General features: G+C 42.3%; 1 protein-coding gene across 2 annotated transcripts in view; it reads left to right on the top strand.

Moving 5' to 3' along the window:
- Positions 1 to 22,495, top strand: part of Corin (corin, serine peptidase) — a 211,671-nt gene that overhangs the window by 123,082 nt on the left and 66,094 nt on the right. For both annotated transcript variants that reach the window (XM_052735099.1, XM_052735098.1), the window contains exons 6-9: positions 4,683 to 4,796; positions 16,305 to 16,412; positions 18,524 to 18,634; positions 20,720 to 20,836. In XM_052735099.1, coding sequence (XP_052591059.1) covers positions 4,683 to 4,796; positions 16,305 to 16,412; positions 18,524 to 18,634; positions 20,720 to 20,836 — 450 coding nt within the window. The remainder of the gene's footprint in view (positions 1 to 4,682; positions 4,797 to 16,304; positions 16,413 to 18,523; positions 18,635 to 20,719; positions 20,837 to 22,495) is intronic.

The following is a 22,495-nucleotide window of genomic DNA, read 5'->3' as shown; positions in this document are numbered from 1 at the left end:
GTAATTGCTTTCTTCTGTAGCAACATTGTCCTTCTCAGCTGCTCGACACCTGCTCCTTCTCCTGCCGACACACCCCTTTCTGGCTTTCGCCCAGGTACTTTGTTGAAGATCCTCTCATCAGGGGCTCAACTAGCCTCTGCATTGCAGACCTGGAGTTAGTCTCCATTCAAAGATGGGTGCTCAGCTGTGCAGGGTCTCTCTTCCTCAGCAGTGTCCAGCACTACGATGTCCTTCTTTCCCCTCGGGGATTCTCACTCCTTCCATACCCAGAGCCTTTGACTTCCATTTCCCCCCACAATGTTTTAACATTCACCAAATGAAAGGCTCAGCTACTATGACTCACCCTCCTCGGAGGGCAGGCAGAGGCCAAGTAAGTTGGTGATTTGATTGGACCTTGGACTTCCTCTTCCTTTCTTTTTCTTCCCCAAGTTGAGGTCTGTCTTTTCCTCATAAAGATATGGCACTCTCCCCAGGAGGGACTGGATCAGCCCCTGGCAGATTGTCCTTGCTCTACTTCAAGTCCTCAAGTAGCCTTTGGAAGGAAAGGAGAGGTTTGCAGCAAGTCTTTCAAGCCGGATGTAGAATGCAGCTCTGACAGGCTCTTACTCTGTGTAGAGCCCATTGGAATGGGCTGTTCCAGGTTAGTATTCTCTCTAGAGATGGAATTGAAGCTGAGCTTCGGGCTTTGAGTAAGCTCACAGGCAGGGCTGATGGGGCTCCCTCAGTCAATAGTTGGTGGGTAATTTCCAAGACTGTAAGTTGATCACTGGAGTGAAAGAGCGTTTGCCAATATAAAAGCTTCCCTGAAACACAGAGAAAAGCAAGGAAGGCTGGAAGCAGTTGACGAAACTTCCAAGGTAATTTTGGGTTTCAAACTTATTTCAAAAGCTTGCTATCACAGACTAGAATGCTGAGGAAGGTCAACCATCCACACGGGTGCACACTCTCCCGAGGCCATGGTAGCCAAAAGCCCAGGTGGTTCATAATCCACCCTACCCTACCTGGACATGGAAAGTAGCATCTCAGGGAATGTAACTGAACACTGCTGTTCTTGCAGTGGTATTAATTGTCCCAAGTATAAGAGGAATTCAGCATTGGAGGTGAGACGGTTTCAATAGATGATGATCAGTAGCATGCATACTTGATTAAGGCGGGGTCTTTGCTCTTTTCACTGCGGGATCTATAGGGATTAGACTGGGGACACATTCTGTAGATACTTTCTCAGTTAATTAGGGAATCTTCCATTGATCTGTCTGCTCTTGATTTGAAGTCCAGCACATTCCTTGTAGAATTGCAGACGAAGCAGTAGGTGGTGTCCAGATGACACAGCGTGGCTTCTCCTCGGGGATCTCTCTTTATCATCCAAGTGCTAACTCAAACGCTGTGGGAGGACAATTGGTAGAAGACGGTGAAATTTATGGCAAAAACTCTGCAGAAACTTGATAAGTGCTCTCTTAGGATGTCTTCCAAAAATCTAGTGCTGATGTGGAATGTCATTTCATCTGGATCTGATTCACCTGGAGAGCAGACATCTGTCTTTTGTTTACAGAGAAAAATAAAGACAATTTGAACTTTGGTTCAGAGCCAGTGCCCTGAAATTGGAGGGCGCTGATAGCACTATGGTCTCTAGAACAGGGCAGTGGGTGTGGTGTGGGGGATGGGCTGTAGTGTGTGCATCAAGATTATGGGCTGATTGTCACCTCTTACTAGCAGTGTGGCTTTGGGCCACGGCTATCTTAACCTCTTAGTGCTCTGGTTCTTCCATCTGTAAAGTACCATTTCCCCCAGGATATCAAAATGAGAATGCCTGCCTTGAATTTTTTCTAAAATTCAGTGTACATAGTCTTCTGTAAGTTGAAAAGCTTATGCGAGAAAATTGCAAATTCTACGTACAAGAATCAAACAGAAAATATTCTTTATACTTAAATTTTAAAAAGTGATGCTGATAACAGCACTTTGAACTTCCTTTTTTATTATCTCTCTGTGTTCATTGTACATGATATTGTATTTCATAAGGACATGTTTATACAGGTATCCAATGTACATCGTGCATACTCCTTCCTATTCCTTCCTTCCATCCCCTCTACCCTCCTCATCCTGTTAGTCACCTTTCCTCCCTAGACAATTTGACCTTTGCTTTCCTATCAGAGACACATACATTACTTTATGTATTAATATAAATTGTATAAAACACAAATGAGAGAAAATGTGCACTATTTGTCTTTTTGAGACCGACTTAAGAACAAATTTTCAAAGAATAAGGATACAGTTTTCAATGTCTTAAAACCAGGAAGATTTCCCCACCCCCTTCAAGTGTGGTACTGCCTAGAAGTCACCTTCTGCTGAATCAGTCAAGACAAGAGAGGCCAGTGACAAGGCAGCACCCGCAGGGCTGGTCTTGAAATTTGATCTCGATTCAAGGTGGCCACATACAAGAAACGACTTCACTCAAGTCATGTTCACATGGGATCTTGAGATACACTCTAGTTGGGCACTAGTTCATGTTGATATTCCAGCTCCATTTCCTGAGGACTCGTCAGAGCCATAGGAATGCCACTGAGGCAGCCACTGAGAAGCACACGTGGCCTTTTATGCTCTGTGGTTTGTACAGCAGAGAAACAATCTCACAGTCGGATACACACCCCATTACAATTTTCTTTTCATTCCGGAGGGAGGATATTGAATAGACCAACTAGTAAATTCCTAGTGTATTGTTTCATTTTATGTCTGGTTTCCTGTGTGTCTATTAGGAGTCTGTATTGTAGTTAGAGGTGTTCAGGCAAGAACACTGTATACATTAGGCATGTTGAGTACTTTGGCAGCTGAGATCCATAGATGTGATTAATTTGATTGATTCTGAAATTATAAGAGGCAATGAAAATCATATTTTTATTATTGATATTGCAAAATTATCAAATCAGCTAGGACTTCATTTTCAGCCAGTCAAAACACTGATTTTCTTGAGATCTTTGGGGGGAAAACCCATTGATATAGCATATTTTTTATTCTTTTCGGCTATGTGATGATATAATGGTCCCATTGGAGATTTATGTGGCTTTCCCCATCAAATATTAACTTAGAACCTTTTGAGTGCCAGCCCCTGAACTTGTGGGAACTGTGACGGATAGGACTCCGCACCTGAAGCTCTCACTCTGTGCTTTTCTGCATTTCCATTTCTGAATCAAAGAGTTCCCCAGTTCACAATTCCTGTTATTAAGTGCACAAGGTCACATAATCAAGGAATACGCAGTACAGGAGGCCATGACCAGGCAACCATCCCTGTGACCAGGATGTACAGTAGCTTTAGCAAAGGGAGGGAGTGTTGATTTTATTTTCTATTATTCTAAAACTGGCACATCCCTTCCCCCCAAAATATAACATTTTCCCTCACTAGAGAACCATACACAATTACTGTATTTGTAAAATTCAGAATAAAGCAAGGTAACAAAATAAAAATTGCCCTTAGCCTTCTTACTAGGGATAATTACAGTAGTTGACCTTGTCTGTGACAAATTACAATATGCTTTTTAGAACCAATTTTTTTTTTCATGTGAAGTACCTTGAACTTCTCCCCCAGGATCTTGAGTATTTTCCATGCTGTGCATTTTCAGTGACAATAACAGTATTCTTTACTATGGAGTTACCAGATGTATTCAGGCAGTCCCTTCCTATTGTAGAAGTGCCATCTTATGGTTTCCTAGTCATAGACAAAGACAAGATGAATAGTCCTAAAGTAAAACTTGTCTGTATTAATACTGATTTCCTTGGCACGCAGTCCAAGAAATAAGATGGTTGAGTCCACAGTTCTACGGTTTGAAGGGTACCCTGTGCACATATTTGTATCTGCTTTGTCGAACTGATTTACCTTTTTAGTAATAAAGGTAGAAATTAGAAATATTACCTTTCTTGATAGTATTTCTGCCTTTCTGAAATTTGTTGTATATTGTAATTTTCAAGTAGTCAAATAGTTGTTGAACTTTAAAGAAGAAGAAAAAAATCATAATAATAAGAGAAAAAAATCACCAAATGTAACTAACTGTTCACTGTCAGGGAGAAAAAAAGAAGGAAAATAGTATTAATGTCTCGTCACAATCCTTATGCCCAAACAAATGCTCATGTTTTAACTGGCCTTTTTATTAAGGCAAGCCAATATGTTTCAAACACAGGGCGCGGGGCGCGGGGTCTCTGTGCCCATATTCCAGAGCACGTAAATGGTCTCTCTCTATCTTTATTGGAACTGTCTCAGTACTGTGCACAGTAGCATTTTAAGAGAGAGTGGTTTGTTCAGTTAATAACACTCCACTTTCACATTGTTCGCGATTGCTAAGAAAAACCATTCCCATCTGGCATTTTCTCTACATAAATTGTGTAGTTGTTCGGGCTGCACACTCTATTGTTCCCCGAACGCAAAAAGCTCTTGTGCAAGCCCGCTGGTAAATTGTCCCCTGGCTGTTTCCAGCAAGCGCTGTTTGGGTAACTTCCAGGTAATTCTACCATAAGCGGTCCAAAGTCCAAAGGAAAATTGGCGACAAATGACCGGGAAGGAACCTGGAAGCAAATCTGTCAAATCACAAAGAAAGAGTTTTTTTTTTTTTTTTCCTTTCAATTTTTTATTTCTCTCTCCTAAGTTTAAAAGAATAAAGACATCCATTCTGATCTCCCCGCCCCGCTTTCTTTTCCAGCGCTCTGCGGAGGGGGTGAGAGCTTCCTGTGTCCCAATGGGATCTGCATCCCTAAGAAGCTGCAGTGCAACGGCTACAACGACTGCAATGATTGGAGTGACGAGGCTCACTGCAGTACGTGACCACCGGCTGGGCCGGGTTTGTCTGGGTGGGCCGGGATTCTCTGCAGGTACCGGGCGGGCACCTAAATCACCGCACTGTCGTATGCTGACGGCCGGGTGGGCCCTGAGTAGACTGCCATTGCTTTGACTCCCCCAGGGCCACCATACTGGGGTGGTACCCCACTCCAAGTCACATGTTTATAAGGACCCCTGCAGCTAGATGTCCAAAGGAACAGCTCAGGGATTGAAACGTTTTTTTCCATAAAGTTGTCCTATGATTGGGAAGAGGGTTGGGGTTTATTTTGTTTGGGCGAGGCATTTTGTTTATGTTTTTAAAACTTTGTAAGTATAATGGTCAACTGTTTAAAGGAGATTTTTTTTGAATAGGGAAATTTTTGATATTAATGATTCTTAACACTTACGGCTTAGCAAATCCCAAGCTTCTTGCTGGCTTTTGCTTCCCTTTAACTGGATAGGTAGTCAGTGGTGCCGAAGGGCTTTACCCCTATCATTAATAGACACCCGTCAGTGAGCTCAGTTCAATTGATTTGGTCGTTTTGACTCAATTAGCCAGTGGTTTGTCCAATACAGATTCAGATTTCAGGTTGTTTTGCACTTACTGAGAAGAAGGGAAACACTAACCTTGAGAATTACATTACACTTTCCACACTCAGAGCAGAGCTGAGCAGTTAGTTGTGTGCACCAGTGGTTTGAATAGATGTATGATTAATTGCAGTCAGCAGGAGCAGAGTTATATTTCCTTCCTGGGAGACTGACTCCCCCAGCTTTTTGTAAGAGGTTGAGACTGCCACCTTGGTTGAGAGAGTCATCTGCTCTGTTTATAGGGTGCCAAGCCCTTTCCCTGTGGGAAGGGCTAGGATGCTTATTTGGTGGAATTTGGGGCAGGTGGCATATGGTGGTATCGGAGCATTGTTCACCAAAGTGTGGTTTTATAGTACTTGAGTTTTTAAAAAATGACTGAGTGAAAAAAATAAATGGTGAGGATAGGCTCTGTGTCAACTTCTTAGAGGGTTTTAGCACATCTTGATATATTAAAGGTCTGAGAAATGTTGCAGTTTAAGTCAATTTTGCTTGAGTCAATGTGTTTTCCAACTTTTTCTCCTGTGAACTCTCATCCTTATTTATTTGTACATTTATTTATTTTGTATATTCTCTAACACTTGGTAGAAATTAAGTTATGCTACATATATTTTGAAAACTTATTTTTAGTAAAACATTGATTTTTTTTTACAACATGGAATTTTCAGGAAAGTCTATGCACACAGATTAACATGTAAGACATTTTTGTGGGTTATGTAGTTACATTGAGGACTATTGAAATGCTAGCAGAAAATACTGTGCAAAATGACCATGGTAGAGAATTCTGAAAGGTTCAATTGGATTATGTCCATTTTATGGGAATGCAGTAGAACCTCTTTTATCTCCTGCTGTGGCTAGTATTGGGGCATAATTCAAGGTCAGCACGTGCTTTTACCCCTGTGGTGGGCCAGAGCTGGCTTCATCGTTTTGTCCTCTACCGTGCTGAGCACTGATTGTACTGTCAACACAGTCAGAGCTTCCTGCGGAAGTTTTTTAAATGGAATTTGAGGGAGTCAGTTTTCCTAGTTACCAACTGAATGAGAGGGTAGTACCATTCTGGAAGGTACCTAGCATTGTCCAGGGAACGGTTTATGAAATAAGATGGTCACTAGCTTTCATTGTACTCATACGTCAGAATGACATGGTCTGGCCCACTGAGAAAATATATCCCTTTAGCAAATGCCCTTATGAAAACTCCTAGTGAAACATACATGAAGTTTGGCATGCTATCATTTCTGACCATCTGAAGGCACCTCCTTCTATGCTTGAGCATTCACTGTGTGCAGCATTTCAACAGGAGCTTTTTGTGACTGGTCCTACACTCCTGTGGTTACTGCCCTGCGCTGAGAACCATGTGTGTCTGAAGTGGCAGTGTGCAAATCGGAATGTCACCACAACCCTAGATACTGAGGAGGAGAGAAGCATGGCTGAACATTCCCTGTGAGAAACAGAAGAAAATACTAGCTCAATATTCTAGCAGGCAGAGAACACAGTGGCCAGACAAGATAGCAAGTTAAGATGTCCCCTTGCACTGAACTAGTTTTCTTTTACAAAGCAAGTTAGGTAGTTTGTGTAGTTGATTGAGTTGTTAAATTCAACAGAAGCAAGGGAAAAGACTTACCTGTGCTAAATTATTCAGAAGCCCTGCCAGAAGCATTTGCCTAGAGGATTTGATTAAACTGTCAGTTCAGGAGGGACTGTGTACCCCTTTCTTTTGTTCAAATTTGGCAGAGGTTTGGGGCAATAAAGAAGTCTACCAGTGATCAGAGTGATGGATGTGCCTGCCGTCCGTTGTGAAAGGTTCCAAATGCAACGTGTTTTCTGTCATACATGCTGCCTTTGCATTGACCTTATGCATACAAGTTCAGACTTGGTGAATTACATGGTAGTCTCATCACTCATATGACAAGAAAACGTTTTGTTCTGGTTGCTCTAGCATGCCCTGGGTGGTGGCTGACCATCACAGCGTGCCCTGGGTGGTAGCTGACCATCACAGCATGCCCTGGGTGGTAGCTGACCATCACAGCATGCCCTGGGTGGTAGCTGACCATCACAGCATGCCCTGGGTGGTAGCTGACCATCACAGCATGCCCTGGGTGGTAGCTGACCATCGCAGCATCACTTAAGTACTTCTGACTGCTTACTGCATCCCTTCTCCCAAATAATTTTGTCTTGTCTATGAACCTATTCTTAAGGATTTATTGAGCGAGATTATTCCCAAAAACCTGGAACAATCTGTTTCACAACAGAAAGTATTTTTGGAAAATTAGGAAGACTTAAGAATTTTCTCATTCTGCTATTCAAGGCAGACTGTGTCTATAACCTGGGATTTCCTTAGCAAGGGCTGTAGCACGAATCTTAAAAGTTCTTATTAATGAAAACAAACCTCGAGCTGGGTATTGGGGTGAATGCTGGAAGATCAGAGAAGCAGAACAAGCCACAGCCACCTCACTTCACCAATTCCTCAGCTGATCCTGTTTCCTCAAACTGGATGCCTCTCAGCTGAACTGTGCTGCTCAAAAGTCTAAAAGCTTAACCAGCCTAGTTCCTCCTCCTCACACTTTAATACCTTTCTGCTTCCTGCCATCACATCCTGGGATTAAAGGCTCTTGTTACCACCCCTGGCTGTTTCCAGTGTGGCTTTGAACTCACAGAGATCCAGACAGATTTCTGCTTCTGGAATGCTAGGATTAAAGGCATGTGTGCCACCATTTTCTGGCTCTATATCTAGTGGCTGTTCTGTTCTCTGACCCCAGATAAGTTTATTAGGGTGCACAATATTTTGGGGAACACAGTATCACCACAATGGGCTCATTGCAATAGCATCTCCAGGGAGCACCATCCACCCCCAACCCCCCCCCCCCCCCCCCCCCCCCCCCCCGACCTGATTTGCTTGGTCTGGAAGTGAGTTTTTTGCATAACTGCCCAGGTAATCCAACATGTAGCTCATCTCTTTTGTTGCCAGTGTTCTGTAAACTTTTGACTGGGTGACCATCTCTGGGAACAGTTGGCACAGGGGTTAGGGGTTGCATATACTGGCACACAGCAGGTGTTTATAGGTATGCATTGCTTAAAAACCCCGAAGAGCTGGCTTAGCAGTAAAGAATACTCATTGTTCTTAAAGAGGACACAGATTTGATTCGCAGCACCTAATGGTGGCTTACAACTATTATTACTCCAGTCTCAGGGGACTTGATGCCTTTTCCTGAATTCCAAGGGAGCCAAACATGCATGTGGTGCACAGACACATATGTAGGCCAACCACTCATGCACATAAAATAAAATAAGCAAACCTAAAACCAAAAACAAGCGCCAAAGAAAAGGGTTCCTGTCCTGTGGTTCCAAAATTTCTCCCATTCCAAAACGAATCAGGCCTGACCCTGCTGGCTTCCAGGGTCAGCTGGGACTGGGCTCATTCACAGTGGTGTGACTGTATACTCTTTGGCACATGAAATCAATCAAATACTTTTGGAAACCGTTTGCTCTGAACTTTGGGGGAAATTGGTGAGCCTATTATTATTTTCTTTTTTGAAGAGAGGGGCTACTTGATTGGGAGGAGTGACAAACAATATCCTGATCGATATTGTACGTGCTGAGCCGGCTGCCCATTTTCCTGTACTTACCATTCCTGTGTCTGTGAACTTGGGCGAAACAACTCTACCGCTCTTTGCCTTCATTTCTTCATGAGCAAAGTGGAAACAAAACTATGTCTGGAATTGAGTCGTTGGATATAAACCCATAGAGCCATGCCACAACTCCCCAAGAATGCTGAGGTTCGTGGCCATGGTGGTGCTTGTAACTATAGTTAGGCTGCCACCTTCATTGTGTTACTTTTTTTTTTTTTTTTTGGGTTTTTCAAGACAGGGTTTCTCTGTGTAGCTTTGTGCCTTTCCTGGAACTCTCTTTGGAGACCAGGCTGGCCTCGAACTCACAGAGATTCACCTGGCTCTGCCTCCTGAGTGCTGGGATTAAAGGCGTGCGCCACCACCGCCCGGCTGCATTGTGTTACTTATGACTGTGACAAGTACCCTAGAGAAACAATTTAAAAGGAGGAAGGATTTTATGTCGATGGTGGGGCATGTTTTGTTTGGATGTTGGTTTCTTGGCTCATAGTCTCCAGTGACAGCACATGACTGGCTGGCTTCTGGGCCTGAGATGAGGCAGAGTACCATGGTGCAAGGGCACAGTGGAGCACAGTGCTTCCTCTTGTGGCGGCCAAGAAGGAGATAATGGGGATGTGCATGCCCACCACCCTCATGTCTCTGCTAATCTGTTTTCTAGAAACCTTTTTTTTTCGTAAGATAAGGATGCCTGTAAATACTAGAAAGCATTCCATCAGGATAATGAAAGTATCTATCTCACTTGACAACTAAGGAAAGAACCTCAAATGTTTGCAAAATTCACTGAGCATAGTGGCTCTGTGAAAATACTGAGTCAGCTAAACAGTCACAGATTCTTACATTTCAGCCATCTGTGAACCATGTTGTAGAAACCCAGTGAGTAGATAGGTTGCATCTTGATTTCTTTCCTCACAGGACTTTTAGTCTAATCAGGGGAATAATACACAAACACTGAGAACATTGAATCTTTTTTTTTCTTTTTTGTTAATTAAATTGTCGTCGACATTTTTCTACATGTATAAAACACATTCTCATTCCTATCACCTTCTACCCCTGTCGACCACCTCTTCCCTACAAGCACCCCTTTCCCATTACTGACTTTTTGCTTTGTTTTGTTACCCACTGAGTTTAACTGGTGCCATCTGTGTGACCATGGGTTTGGGACGATGCATCAGAGCTTGACGTCCACCCTTCCAGAACCTTTGTCAGGGAGAGGTGAACCCTGTGATCCCCTCCCTCATTCACAAGTGACTGTTGACGGGCCCAGTGTAGGCAGTTGTTGCGAGTCAAGACAGCACTTGCTCTGTCGTGCCCAGAGGGCATGCCATAGCTTTGCCAGACACCATTAAACCTTCATGATTAAATCAGATGCTAACTAGGACATTTCAAGTATGTTTTTGAAAACAGTAATACAGGAAATGACATAACACCAAACAAGATGGTAGAAATGTAGTGACACTAAGTCCCATTATCAGAAAACAGGGCGCTACGAACTAGGGTATGCAGAGAGGCCGGTGGGAAAGGGAGGATTTAAGCTAGGCCTGTCCCCGCGTTTACCTGCCAGGACAGTGGTTCTCAACCCTGCAGGTGACATTTTGCAACACGTGAGACGTTTCTCACTGCTGCAGCTGTGAGCATCAGGGGTGCTGCCAGTGTCTAGTTGTTTTCAGTCAAGGACACTGCTGAACATCTGTTCCCATGCAACAGTGAATTACTCCATCTAAGATGCCAGTAGTATGGCAGGGAGAGCCCTCCTCCAGAGGCAGAGGCAGCAGTAGAAAAATAAGATCCAGGTATTCACCAGGGCCGGCCTCTTTCAAGTCTGTTAGAGAGAAACGAGGCAGTGCCCGGCAAGTGTTTTAACCTCTCTGGTCATCTCACAGTGAGAAGGTTGCACAAAATGACCTTCTCCTCTCTAATTTTGTGGAGGATGGAAACGGAGATTTCCTGCTCGCTTCTTGAATTGAGGCAAACCAGCTTATGTTTATGGAGTGGGAGCCTGGGCAAACTGAAGGAAGTCCTGGATAAAAAAGACTTTCTGTTTCCTAGCATTCGGCTTTAATTTAAGGATAATTTTGAGGGACAAAGGTTAATAGTGTATTTATCAGATGCCAAACTGAGAGTAAATATTTACACGGAAGAACTTAAGAAGAAACATTTTCCATCAAGTTCTTTGTACAAAAGAAAGGGAGGGGGGTGGAGAGCTGCAAGTATAAAAACACCTAACTTAGGTCCAGGCAAAAATATGCTTGAATCGAGCAAGAAAATCTCAGCAAGCACCCTTTGAAAAATATGATTTGTTGGCCCCAAATTGCGCTGACCACATCTCTTTTCAGCACAAATAAACATTTACTCCAATAAAAGGAGCCACTGTGATCTTTGCTGTTTGCTGTGGGTCCCTGGCTACATGGTCCTCTTGGTTAGGGTTCTGAGTGTTTATGGATCTGAGGGGAGGTACGGAAGTAACTGGCAGTTTTCTAAGTGCAGCTAATTTGGTATCTGACTCCTGAGAGGATTTTCTCACTGAGGAGGTGACAACAGAAGCTGCATTGAGTTTTGCAAACTAAATGGCTGTGTGCTCTCCATTCCTACGGTAGTTTAGCAAATGACAGTGCTGATCTTAAAATAGATCTCTGATGAGATGTTTTAGTATGGATTATCAAAAGATCCAGAACGGGCTTCACAGAAGACATGGAAACTTCTGGAAAGTTTTGGTGTGCTCTTAGGTTAATCAGATGCTAAATGGAGTATTTGATTCCCTAGTGCCCCTGCTCTCAGAAAAAGTAGCACACGCTGCTTGAAAAGAATTTTATTCATGGTCTCCAATCTTCCCCTCTCCTCTCTGGAGGATGCATGGACTCTTACACTGATGGTTAAGTTGAGAAGACTATTTTTCTGGTTAATGCTTGTTCTATCAAATTAATTCATAACTTCCTAAAAATAATTAGATTGAAACAAAACAAAAATGAAAAGACCTTTTAAGCAGTTTCATTAAAACAACAACAACAACAAAAACAAAACAAAACAAAACAAAACAAAAAATCTACACCTATCTCAGTACACACTCCCTACTCTGCTCTGTGGATATCAAAAGCAAGCAAGGTCATAACCTTCCTGGGCTCAGCTGTCGGTCACACCTCACTCAGCATAAGGGTGCAGCATGGGAAGACAGTTCTCTCTGTCGCACAGGAGGAAACAGGACTGTCAATATGAAGACTGGCACTTCTTCTTGTTCTTACATTTTCCTTTATCATTCCATCCTTGCTTGAAAACTACTCAGGTTGAGAGAAACAAAAAATAAAAAGTTCTTAAACTTTTCTGTACACATGTAAATGTGTAATGTGTTTTATGTCAGGCCTGCAGACAGTCGGCTGGGTAGCAGGGTAGAGGCGTGCGGATTGAAGAGACAATGAAGAAGACAGAAAAGAGTCAAGGGGTCTGCCGGTCAATGCTGGACAGCCCCGAGATTATTTCACAGCCAGCTTATATACAGTCTTGAAGGACAGAGGTAGAACAATGCACAGCACAGGCATTCAGCCACTATCTATCCTGCCTTGCGTCAAGGAGCAGGCAGTTTCTTTTCTATCTCAATGTACCTCTGGCTGGCATCAGCAGCCTGCGTCTAGCTAGATGGTGTGTTTCTTCTTGTGGGCTAATCAGGACTTTCTCACAGCCCTTCAAGGAGATTCTGTGGGCTAATCAGAACTTTCTCACAGCCTTGGAGCAAGCAAGCCTGAACTCTATTGACTCAGAATAGACTTCAGATTCAAACTGGGGAACTGAGTCAGTTGTGGGCTCCCACAGTTGTATATACATACATATATATATATATATATATATATATATATATATATATTCTTAATGAAATTACTGTAGAGAATCTACAAGGCCCATGTCATTCTTGAGATGAGGTGATTCTAAAAGTTAAGATAGTTCCTCATAGAAGAAAAGTTTTTTGAAATAGGTGTTTATGAACTGTTTAACTGATCAATGGCAAAGACCTCTCATTTATAATTGACACAGCAATTGTACATACTATTGAGTATGGTGTCATAACTCAGTAATATCCAGACTATATAATGATCAAATGCCTCCATATTTGGTATCATTTCATCATGCTTGTTCTTCAGTCTCTTCTAAGGTATAATATAGTATAGACTATAGTCACTCTTCTGGGCTTTAGAACACTAGAACTTGGAGAGAAGTTGGAAAACTGGTGGCAAAGACTTTGGGTAATAATCATTGTTATTGAGCTTAGCCTGCTGCACTAAAGCTGTGCTCACCACATCCTGTGTGAGACGCAGGATGCTAGGCAATTGTTGAGTTTAGGGCACTCGGGGGCTGAGCCCTGAATCCCTGGTCCTCATCAGCCTTCATTTCTGACCTCTTTCATTTGTTCTTCCTGTTTCCTTTACTTGAAACATATTAAATCTGTCTGTAGCATGAACCTTAAAAGTTCTTATTAATAAAGTCAAACCTGTGGCCAGTTATTGGGGTGAACTGGAAGATCAGAGAACCAGAACAAGCCACAGCTACCTCACCTGGCCAACTTCTCAGCTGGTCCTGTTTCCTCAGACTGGAAGCCTCTGTGTCCTTATATCAGAATGGATCTCAGCTGAACTGTGCTGCTAGAAGCCTGAAAGCTTAACCATCCAAATGCTTCTAGTTTCTGGTCCTCACGCCTTATATACCTTTCTGCTTTCTACCACCACTGCCTGTATTAAAGGTTCGCTTTCTGGGATTAAAGGCATGTGTCACCATGCCTGGCCGTTTCCAATGTGGCCTTGAACTCACAGAGATCCAGAGGGATTTCTGTCTCTGGAATGCTAGGATTAAATGTGTGAGTGCCACCATGTTCTAGCCTTTGTGTCTAGTGGCTGTCTGTTCTCTGACCCCAGATAAGTTTATTAGGGTACACATATTTTGGGGAACACAATACCATCATATCTGTCATTGCATCCATTCAACTGAGATACTGCTCATGGCTCATGATCCTTCTCAACAATGTGAAGAAGCATGATCTTGCTCATTCTCTAGTTTAAAGGAGGGAAAACAACCTTCTCATAACAACCCATTTTCACACTTAATTTATTTAGTTTGAATAAAGAAAAAGTAGAGAACACATTTCTGAAATCCAGTTACTAAACATGGGCAAAATGCTTCATAGAGATTTTTGAGATATAATTTATATATTGTAATCTTCACCTACTAGACTTTCGTGAATTTACAGACTTGTGTGACCGTTATCACCATTCATTCAGTCATCAAAGTTTTTCAATTCGTTTCAAATTTCCCTCCTCCCCATCTTCTGTCACTCCCCACTCCTAACACTGGAAAAACTGCTCTGAAATCTGTCTTTATAAATCTGCTGTCTTCTGGGAGTTTCATAGATGGGTCATACTGTGTAAAGACTTTGATGTTGTTTCCTTTCACTAAGCATAGCATTACGAGGTTAACCAATCCTGTCACCTAGATCAGGCATTTGATTTCTTCAATCTCTGAATAGTGTCCCATTATAAGCATAGACTATATTTTGTTGTTTTGGTGAACATTTGGACTTCCTCCAGTTTAGGGCTAGGATGAATAAGGCTGCTGTGAATATTCACATAAAAGTCTTTGTGGGAATTGTGTTGAATTTCTCTTAGACAGAATCTTAAGAACAGAAAACACGAATGAGATGTGTGACAAGGTTGTTGCAGTTTCCTTCACAAGGAGTTGCCAAACTCCACAGTGGAATCTTTTTGTATCTCCTTCAGCAATGCATGGGAGTTTCTATTTTACAAAATTTTTATTGGATTTTTTTTTTTTTTTGCTTTCCTGGTTATAGGCATTGAATATAAGACAGAATCATTTTGTGATCCAGCTTTGCATCTCTTTAATAGCTAGGAATATCGAGCCCCTTTAATGTACTAATTAGCTGTTTGTGTATCTTCGAAATAGGCTTTTTTTGTCAAGTCTTCTACCTGCAATTGGGTTGTCATGCTATTATAGTGTGTGAGTATGTGTATGTGTGTATGTGTGTGTGTTTGTGTATGTGTGTGCTCTTCTCCATAATGTCATTATCTTGTCCCAATTTCAGATACCAATTTATAGGCTTGAAGAATTGAACATGCTAGAAGTACCACAGGTAGTAGATGTCGGAACCAATGTAAGAGTTATAGACTACCCAAGGACAAAGCTTATTTTCCTACTAATATTGATAAACAGCCAGCAGAAGAAACAGTTCTCACCTCAAAGGAACACAGGAGATGGTTTATTCTGGAGCCAAATATGAAGTGACCTGGCCCAGGAACACAGATTCAGCTTTACCCAAGTACCACATTCCAACATGGTAACAGTTCCATGAAGTTTTATAGTAACAGAGTAATAAAAATTGTAAGTCAAGACACTTCAAATACATTGGTGGAAACATCAATTAGGTAGGTTACAGAAAGCAGGAAAATCTCATCTATAGGCCTCAGATGCTAGCTGACAGCAGTCTTAGCCTTTTGGTTGGTGAAAGCTAGTGGTCTATTTGAACATTCCAAAACACTTACCCAGTGATCACCAATATGCTCGGTCACATGAAGAAGAGGGCAATGGGTATCTATTCATGGTGGTCAAGATGGCTTAAGATAGTTTGGGTTTGCAACAGTTAACTTCTCCATATTGTTGAGGTCTAATAGCTTTATTCCAGGGATTCTCACTCACAAAACCCTTTCCTGTCACATATTTATTTTCACATTGAATATTAAGCTCCCTAAGCTTTACATATACCAATTCTCATTTTGCCATCATAATCTTGGGAAAGTGCTTGCTTACTTGAGGATCATGTTATGAAACACCCATTGACATAAGCATTGATGTTTATGCAGAAAGTAATGGCAATACTCCAATGTAGATGGCATATCACCTCACTACATTTATACCAACCTAGACTTGCCCTGTAAAGGAGATATTTAGAAATGGCACATTGTCCACCAAAGCCAGCTACTCCAGATAAACCTAGGCTACATTAGTTACTATGGTGACTCAAGAAGACCTTTTTATCTCACCTTTTATTATCAAAGATCTTTCATGCAAGTAAAAGTCAGATAAAGACTTCCAGAAAGAGATAAGAGAACTTGACTGGGAATCAGTGTCTTGGTGGTGGTTCTTCAGTGACTCTGCCAGCCACTGGGTTTTTCTAACTCCTTATCTGTAAGACGAGAGGCATAGATTGGGTCATCACCAAGGTTTCTGTCCCATCCTAGCCTTTGTCCAATTAGACACTAGTGTAGTGTGCTCCTCAATGACACATCTGTAACTCTCTTTGTCTGCAGACTGCAGTGAAGATCTGTTTCACTGCCACACAGGCAAATGTCTCAACCAGAGCCTCGTGTGTGATGGGTATGATGACTGTGGAGATCTGAGCGATGAGCAAAACTGTGGTAAGTAGCATTGATTCCTTAGAGGGTTTTATTAGAGACCACACAGGTCTTTATGACCAAGAACACATATCTGTCTGTTCACCAAGTGACTAGAAGGTTGCAAATCAAAACAAACCTTCCCTTTTCAGAAAGAAGAGTTTATCTGACCACTGGTCTGAGCCGTGTCTTCTGCATCAGCACCCTACTTCTAACAGTCATACCAAGGAAATGTTAAGGAAGTAGAGTGGAAAGACGATGGGATTGTTAAAGTGCTAGTGTTTTTCTGGGTCGTGTTCTGTTTATCCTCTGGCTACAGCAGGCTTATATTTGGATTTTGAGCTCCTGGGCAAAACTTTGCTGAGAGATATATTACAAAGTATAACATGTGACCAAGGCTCCCACCCTCCACAGCATATGACTTTAGCGACTCCCTATGTGATATATTCACCAAAGGTTAGATGACAGATTGGTTTTATGTACAAATGCTGATTTTTTTGTTTTTCCAAATGTAAACCTTCCATTGAAGGAACATATTTAATTCTGCATCATGTCTTTTGAATCTAAACCAGCAAAATAACTTTTGCTTATTGATCATTATAGCTTGATATTAGCTTTATACTTTAGGCAATATATTATTGACAATAGGAAATTTGTAATATGTACCAAAGGACAAGCTGAAATGAAGACAAATATTGGACAATGGTCAACATTTGAGACTATCTAAAGGGATGCTAGAAAGGATTAGAGGGTGAGGCAAAGAATGTCTTGGAGTGGGAAATTTGGTAGTTTCTAGGAGTATTGTCTAACTTCCCCTTACTGCATCCATAAAATATTAAAAACTCTAGGTGTACAATCTACTAACTAATTATTAGATATATATAGGACTGTCTAGACTTGGGACAAAGAATGGGAGACAACTGCCATCTTGTCCATCACAGAATCTAGTGTGAAGAACCTTTATAGCTCATCTAGTCTACAGCCCTTGCTATTCCAATGAAGTAACAACTAGGAGGTTGGGAAAGTACCATAGTATGTGGAATTTAAATGATGGGTATGTTAGTAGGTAGTGTACATGTGTAAAAAAGGATTGTTAGTACCAAAGGCCTCTGAAGATAAGCAGATGTTGCAAAGTCTATGCTTTCAAGATTTCTTCATTAGATAGCAGAAATTATAGTCCTCCCTTGGATCAGTCTCTGCTCTGCCCTCTTTCTCCAATGGACTGAGCATGGGTGGATCTCCTGGTTCCACCCAAGCATCCTCTCTTGTGATTTCCTCTTTTCCCCACACCATGCCTTCCATATTCTCTGACTTACTTCTCTACAATACCTTTTATGATCCACTGGTGCTCAGAAGGATATGGCACTGACCACATTCTTGGAGACACAAGAAACTTTCTCATTATTGCATCTGCTATTTGTGAACCCTTATCTTTCATAGAACTGTTATATTTATGTTACAATACCCCTCAGAGAAAAGCAGTTTATGAATTATTCACTTTAAGAGAGGAAACTTGCTACTTAGTAAGCTCCCCTACTTGCCACATTCCAGGAATGTGTGGGTTGGGACAGAGTATATATCCAGATGCAAAGAAATCATAAAAAAAATAATAATGGTTTTCCTTCCTTGCCTAGCAGTTCTTTCAAACATGAACTATAGATTAGGATAATCCAGTAGAAAACCCAGGCTTAGCATCAGGAGGGATGACATAAGAAGACACTCATCTTTCCAGCTTGCCAGGGAGATGTTGTAATTCTTAGAAACACAGCAGGCCTGTTACAGACACATCAATCAGCCATCTGCATCCCTCGAAGCTCGAAGTTTACTTCTGTTCTCTTGACTCACTGTAAAAGTCGTAGTTTTTTTTTTTTTCCCCTAAACAAAGGAAGTGAGACATGCCAACAATTAGGACACCTGTCCTGAGAAACAAATGGGTCTTTGCCCACAGGAGTGTGGGCCGTGAGGCGTGGCCTGTGGGAAGGTAGCTTGCGAAATTGGCCAGAGCCATCCTAGGAACATCAGTGACTGAACTGAAATAACGGAAGTAGATTTCTCTTCACCTGGAACTGTGGGCACCCGTCTAAGTGTTTCCTATGTCCGTTCTCCCCGACTTCATGGTTTTTCCTTTTCTCTAGATTGCAATCCCACAAAAGAGCACCGCTGTGGGGATGGGCGCTGCATTGCGGCTGAGTGGGTGTGTGACGGGGACCACGACTGTGTGGACAAGTCTGACGAGGTCAACTGCTGTGAGTGCCCTCCCGGCCCCCGCCACCGGAAGTCTCATTTTGCTTGTTTTTCTTTTGGTTCCTGTTTAGACTTGTACGGAAACCAAAGTCCGTTATGTAAACAGCACTCAGGGAGGATGGTTGCTTAAGCTTTGGTTCTATCGATCTGATTTCTGTCTTCTGTCTACGAAAGGAGCATTCAAGAGGTGTGAGAACAGTATCCATACAGCTCTGACCTCAAACCCCTCTGCTCCAAAGTCCAAGTTTAAATTGGCTGATCGGGCCCAGCAGTGTCTGCTTTTTCTCTTGCCGCTCCTGTATCCTTCATGTGTCTGGGAGTTTTCCAAAGGCAATTCTTTTCCCAGAGACCAGGGAGTCCCCCTTTCTCTGCAAATTATATACGAGCAGCCAAGCCTCCAAGCCATGTTCTCAGGGGCCGTTTGTGGGAGAACATGGGAGAAGTGCCAGAGAGGAGGCAGCCTGTGCCGATCCTATAGTAACACAGAAAGAGTGTGATAGTAATTAGCATTTTATAGCAGGCTATGTTTCTAGATACGTGAAAACTTGTTCTTGCATCAACCTATAACAAGCATGCTTGTTAACCATGTTTTCCCTCGTGTTAACATGCTATCCCTCTGAAGACAGGAATGAAAAAAGTCCATAGTAAAAGTTACATCAACTGTTGAAATAGTACAACTGACCTGAACTGATTAAAATGACGCATCTCACGCTATATATTTGAACAAAACCTCTTAGTTCACTTGGTAGAAAGGGTTGGCACACAATTTCCCCTTGGTGTCTGCATTGACGTCAGGACCCTGGGTGAATGTCACAGTCTGAGGATGTTCAAGCTCTTTCTATGGAAATGCGTGGTGCTGTGCTTAATCCGTCCATGTCTTCTGTGCTTTACGGCAACTCTAGTTCACGTATAAAACATAATACAATGTATATGCTCTGTATATAGTTGTTATATCGAATCGTTAAAGAAATAATAATAAGGAAAATACTCTATACATGTTCAGTACAAATATATTTGCCCTAATATTTTTTTTATTTGTAATTAGCTGGATCTGTAAACTTAGAACCGATAGATATTGCATATGAAGTTGAATATTTACATATCTTATACTTAGAGGCAAAAATAGAAATGTAGATAACATAGTTTATATTTCGACATATGAAAACCTGTATAAAAAGCATCATAATCATGGTACCTGGCTTTCTCTTTCCCTGCTTAATTTGAAGTCCTTGCTCTGTAAGCCAGTGGGACAGAATGGCTGTACTAAAGTACTGGGGAGAGCAAGGCGCCAAATGAAACCCATGTGGTGAGGAGCCTCTATTCACCAAGCGGGTCTTAAAGTTAGATGGCAATTCAAGGAAGACTGAGGTCACACGACACATGGGTTTCTGATGCTTTAAAACACAGGAACTATAGAATTTTGAGAAATCACAAGAATCAGAAAGCTAAAGGTAAACAGACACCCCTCTTTCAATTACCAGTGGTAAATAAGTTAGACACTGAATACTCACTGTGTAGTAGGTTTTCTGGGAGTTCTTTCAAGCACATTATTCCACTGGGTTGTTAAAAGGAAGCTGTGGAATGCAAGGTCTGGTGTGGAGTCCGACAAGCTTGTCCTCATAGTCTTCCTCTGCCTCCCAGCAGCCTTGTAACTTAGGAATGGGCGTCGTGTTCGCTCGACTTCAGTTCCCTCATCTGCAAATAACAGCTCTAACATCTGTTTCACGAAGATCTGAACTTCATGTGTATGACACACCTACCACAGTTCTTGCCACAAAACACACCCCTTATAAACTGCAATTTTTTAAAAATCATTGCCAGTATCATTAAAAAGCACTCCGTTCTTGATAAGTGCTCTTTTATAAGGAAGAGAAAGTTTAGAAAGAAGGAAAACCCTCCATTCCAGAAATTCTTAGGATGAGGGGGAAAAAAAAGTAGTGCTACATTTGAAAGAAAGCAGCGCCACATCCATTTGAGTACGCATAATAATCATTTGTTGGTGGTACCTGGTAAATGGGCCTCGTTTGTGTGATCAGTAAGAGGCATCAATTAATAAGGCGACTGACTGGTCTTCCGGCCTCCCCCAGCTTGTCACAGCCAGGGCCTGGTGGAATGCAGGAGTGGACAGTGCATCCCTGGCACCTTCCAGTGCGATGGAGACGAAGACTGTCAGGACGGGAGTGACGAGGAGAACTGCAGTGACAGTGAGTACGTCCCCAGGGTCCCCAGGCCCCCAGAGCATTCTTGGATTGGTGGATCTTTCTCTGGGGGAACAAAACAGAACATCTGGAAGTTGCTTAGGCAGGATTTCCATACAGATGATTCCAGATTTCCTGGTCACCTTTTCTCTTGGTAAATATGGAATGCTTAAGCTGCACAGGCTGGAGACTCATTCCCAAGGCTGCAGGTTAGAGATGAAGCCACATGCGCAGATTCTGTTGCGTCTTCTACGGGGAAAGCCTAATAAAGAGAAAACTTCAGTGCATAGCATGCAATTAAATGTGATTAGATCCCCCCAAAGAAGGAACTGGCTCATGAAATTAAGTGTAACTGCATCCTAATTTGGCTGTGTTCAGAGAATCAGTTTAATGTTTCCCATTGCCAAGCAACAGACTTAAATATACTTTAAAAGAAGAACCTAAAATCCATGCATGAAACTTAAACAGAAAAATGGAAATTAAGCATGTTGGATTTTAAATGTGATCGTTTCTGTTTTAAAAAAAAAAAAGCAAGTTCCACACTGATTATTTTATGATCTGATCTGTCTGAAAACCTCCCAGCATGGGGTTGACGAAATATCCCCAAACTTACTAACTCCCGGGCCCTTATCAGTTTGTATGGTATCGCATCACACAGTGGGAATGGGCATGGCTATTGCACCCTGGGGCTGAGCTCCAAGCCCCAGGCTACTGCTTGCTACCTGGGTGGCTTTAGGTGAGTCACTCCACTTTTCTAGGTCACAGTTTCCACATCCACTCAGGTGATGATAAGTCCTGTGTGGGACAAAGGACTGGCAAAAGCTAAATAAATACTGCCTGTTATTACAGGGCTAATATGGGGTCATTTTTTTCTCCTGGGAATCCAGCCTAACAACACAGCTGACGGAGCTCGCAGTCTCATGAGATGGGTAGGCTTACGCACGGTATCCAATTGTGTAGTACGGGCTGCGGGGAACTCAGGGTGCTGTGCCTCTGTATGCTTGGCAGAGAGCCCCCAGAACAAAATTTATGATGGAGATGTACTAACATGTCAAGCTGAAGAATGAGAGGCGCTCTCAAGGAAGAGGGGAGCTCAGAAGAACATGGCAGACCCATAGCACCACACGACACCACATGGTCTTGAAGTAGGAAGTGGAAGGTGTGTGTAGGCTACAGAGTGAAGATCATGTTGTGAGTTTTTCTACAGCTTCTTTCTGCTGCTTTTCTGCTCAGAAAGCCCTTCTCTCCTTCTCATGATAACTTACCCCACCTCTGCAGGCATCTTGGCCCTCCTGACTTAGTCCGCTTCAACTGTTCTTGATAAACACCTCTGGCAAAGCCGTGTTTTCACAGCCTGGTGAGGCGCTGCTCACAACACCGTCCGTGTTAGACTTTGAGATTCACAGAGGTAGCCATACCTGTTTGTGTAGCTGGAAGTTTTCCTGTGTCCCGCCCTGTCCTGCAGCCGCTCAGACCCCAAGTAAAAACACAGTGGTTTATGTCAATGATGAATTTAGATGAATTGCATGGCCAATGACTCAGGCTTCTTGCTAACTAGCTCTTATACCTTAAATTAACCCATTTCTATAAATCTATACTTTGCCACATGGCTTGTGGCTTACCGGTATCTTTACATCTTGCTTCCTCTGGCAGTGGCTAGCAGCG

Source organism: Peromyscus californicus, unplaced genomic scaffold (genome assembly GCF_007827085.1).
Source record: "Peromyscus californicus insignis strain IS unplaced genomic scaffold, ASM782708v3 Scaffold_13__1_contigs__length_99412109, whole genome shotgun sequence".
NCBI lineage: Eukaryota > Metazoa > Chordata > Mammalia > Rodentia > Cricetidae > Peromyscus > Peromyscus californicus.
The sequence above is the reverse complement of the archived record's forward strand: the minus strand, read 5'-3'. Positions and strand labels throughout refer to the sequence as shown.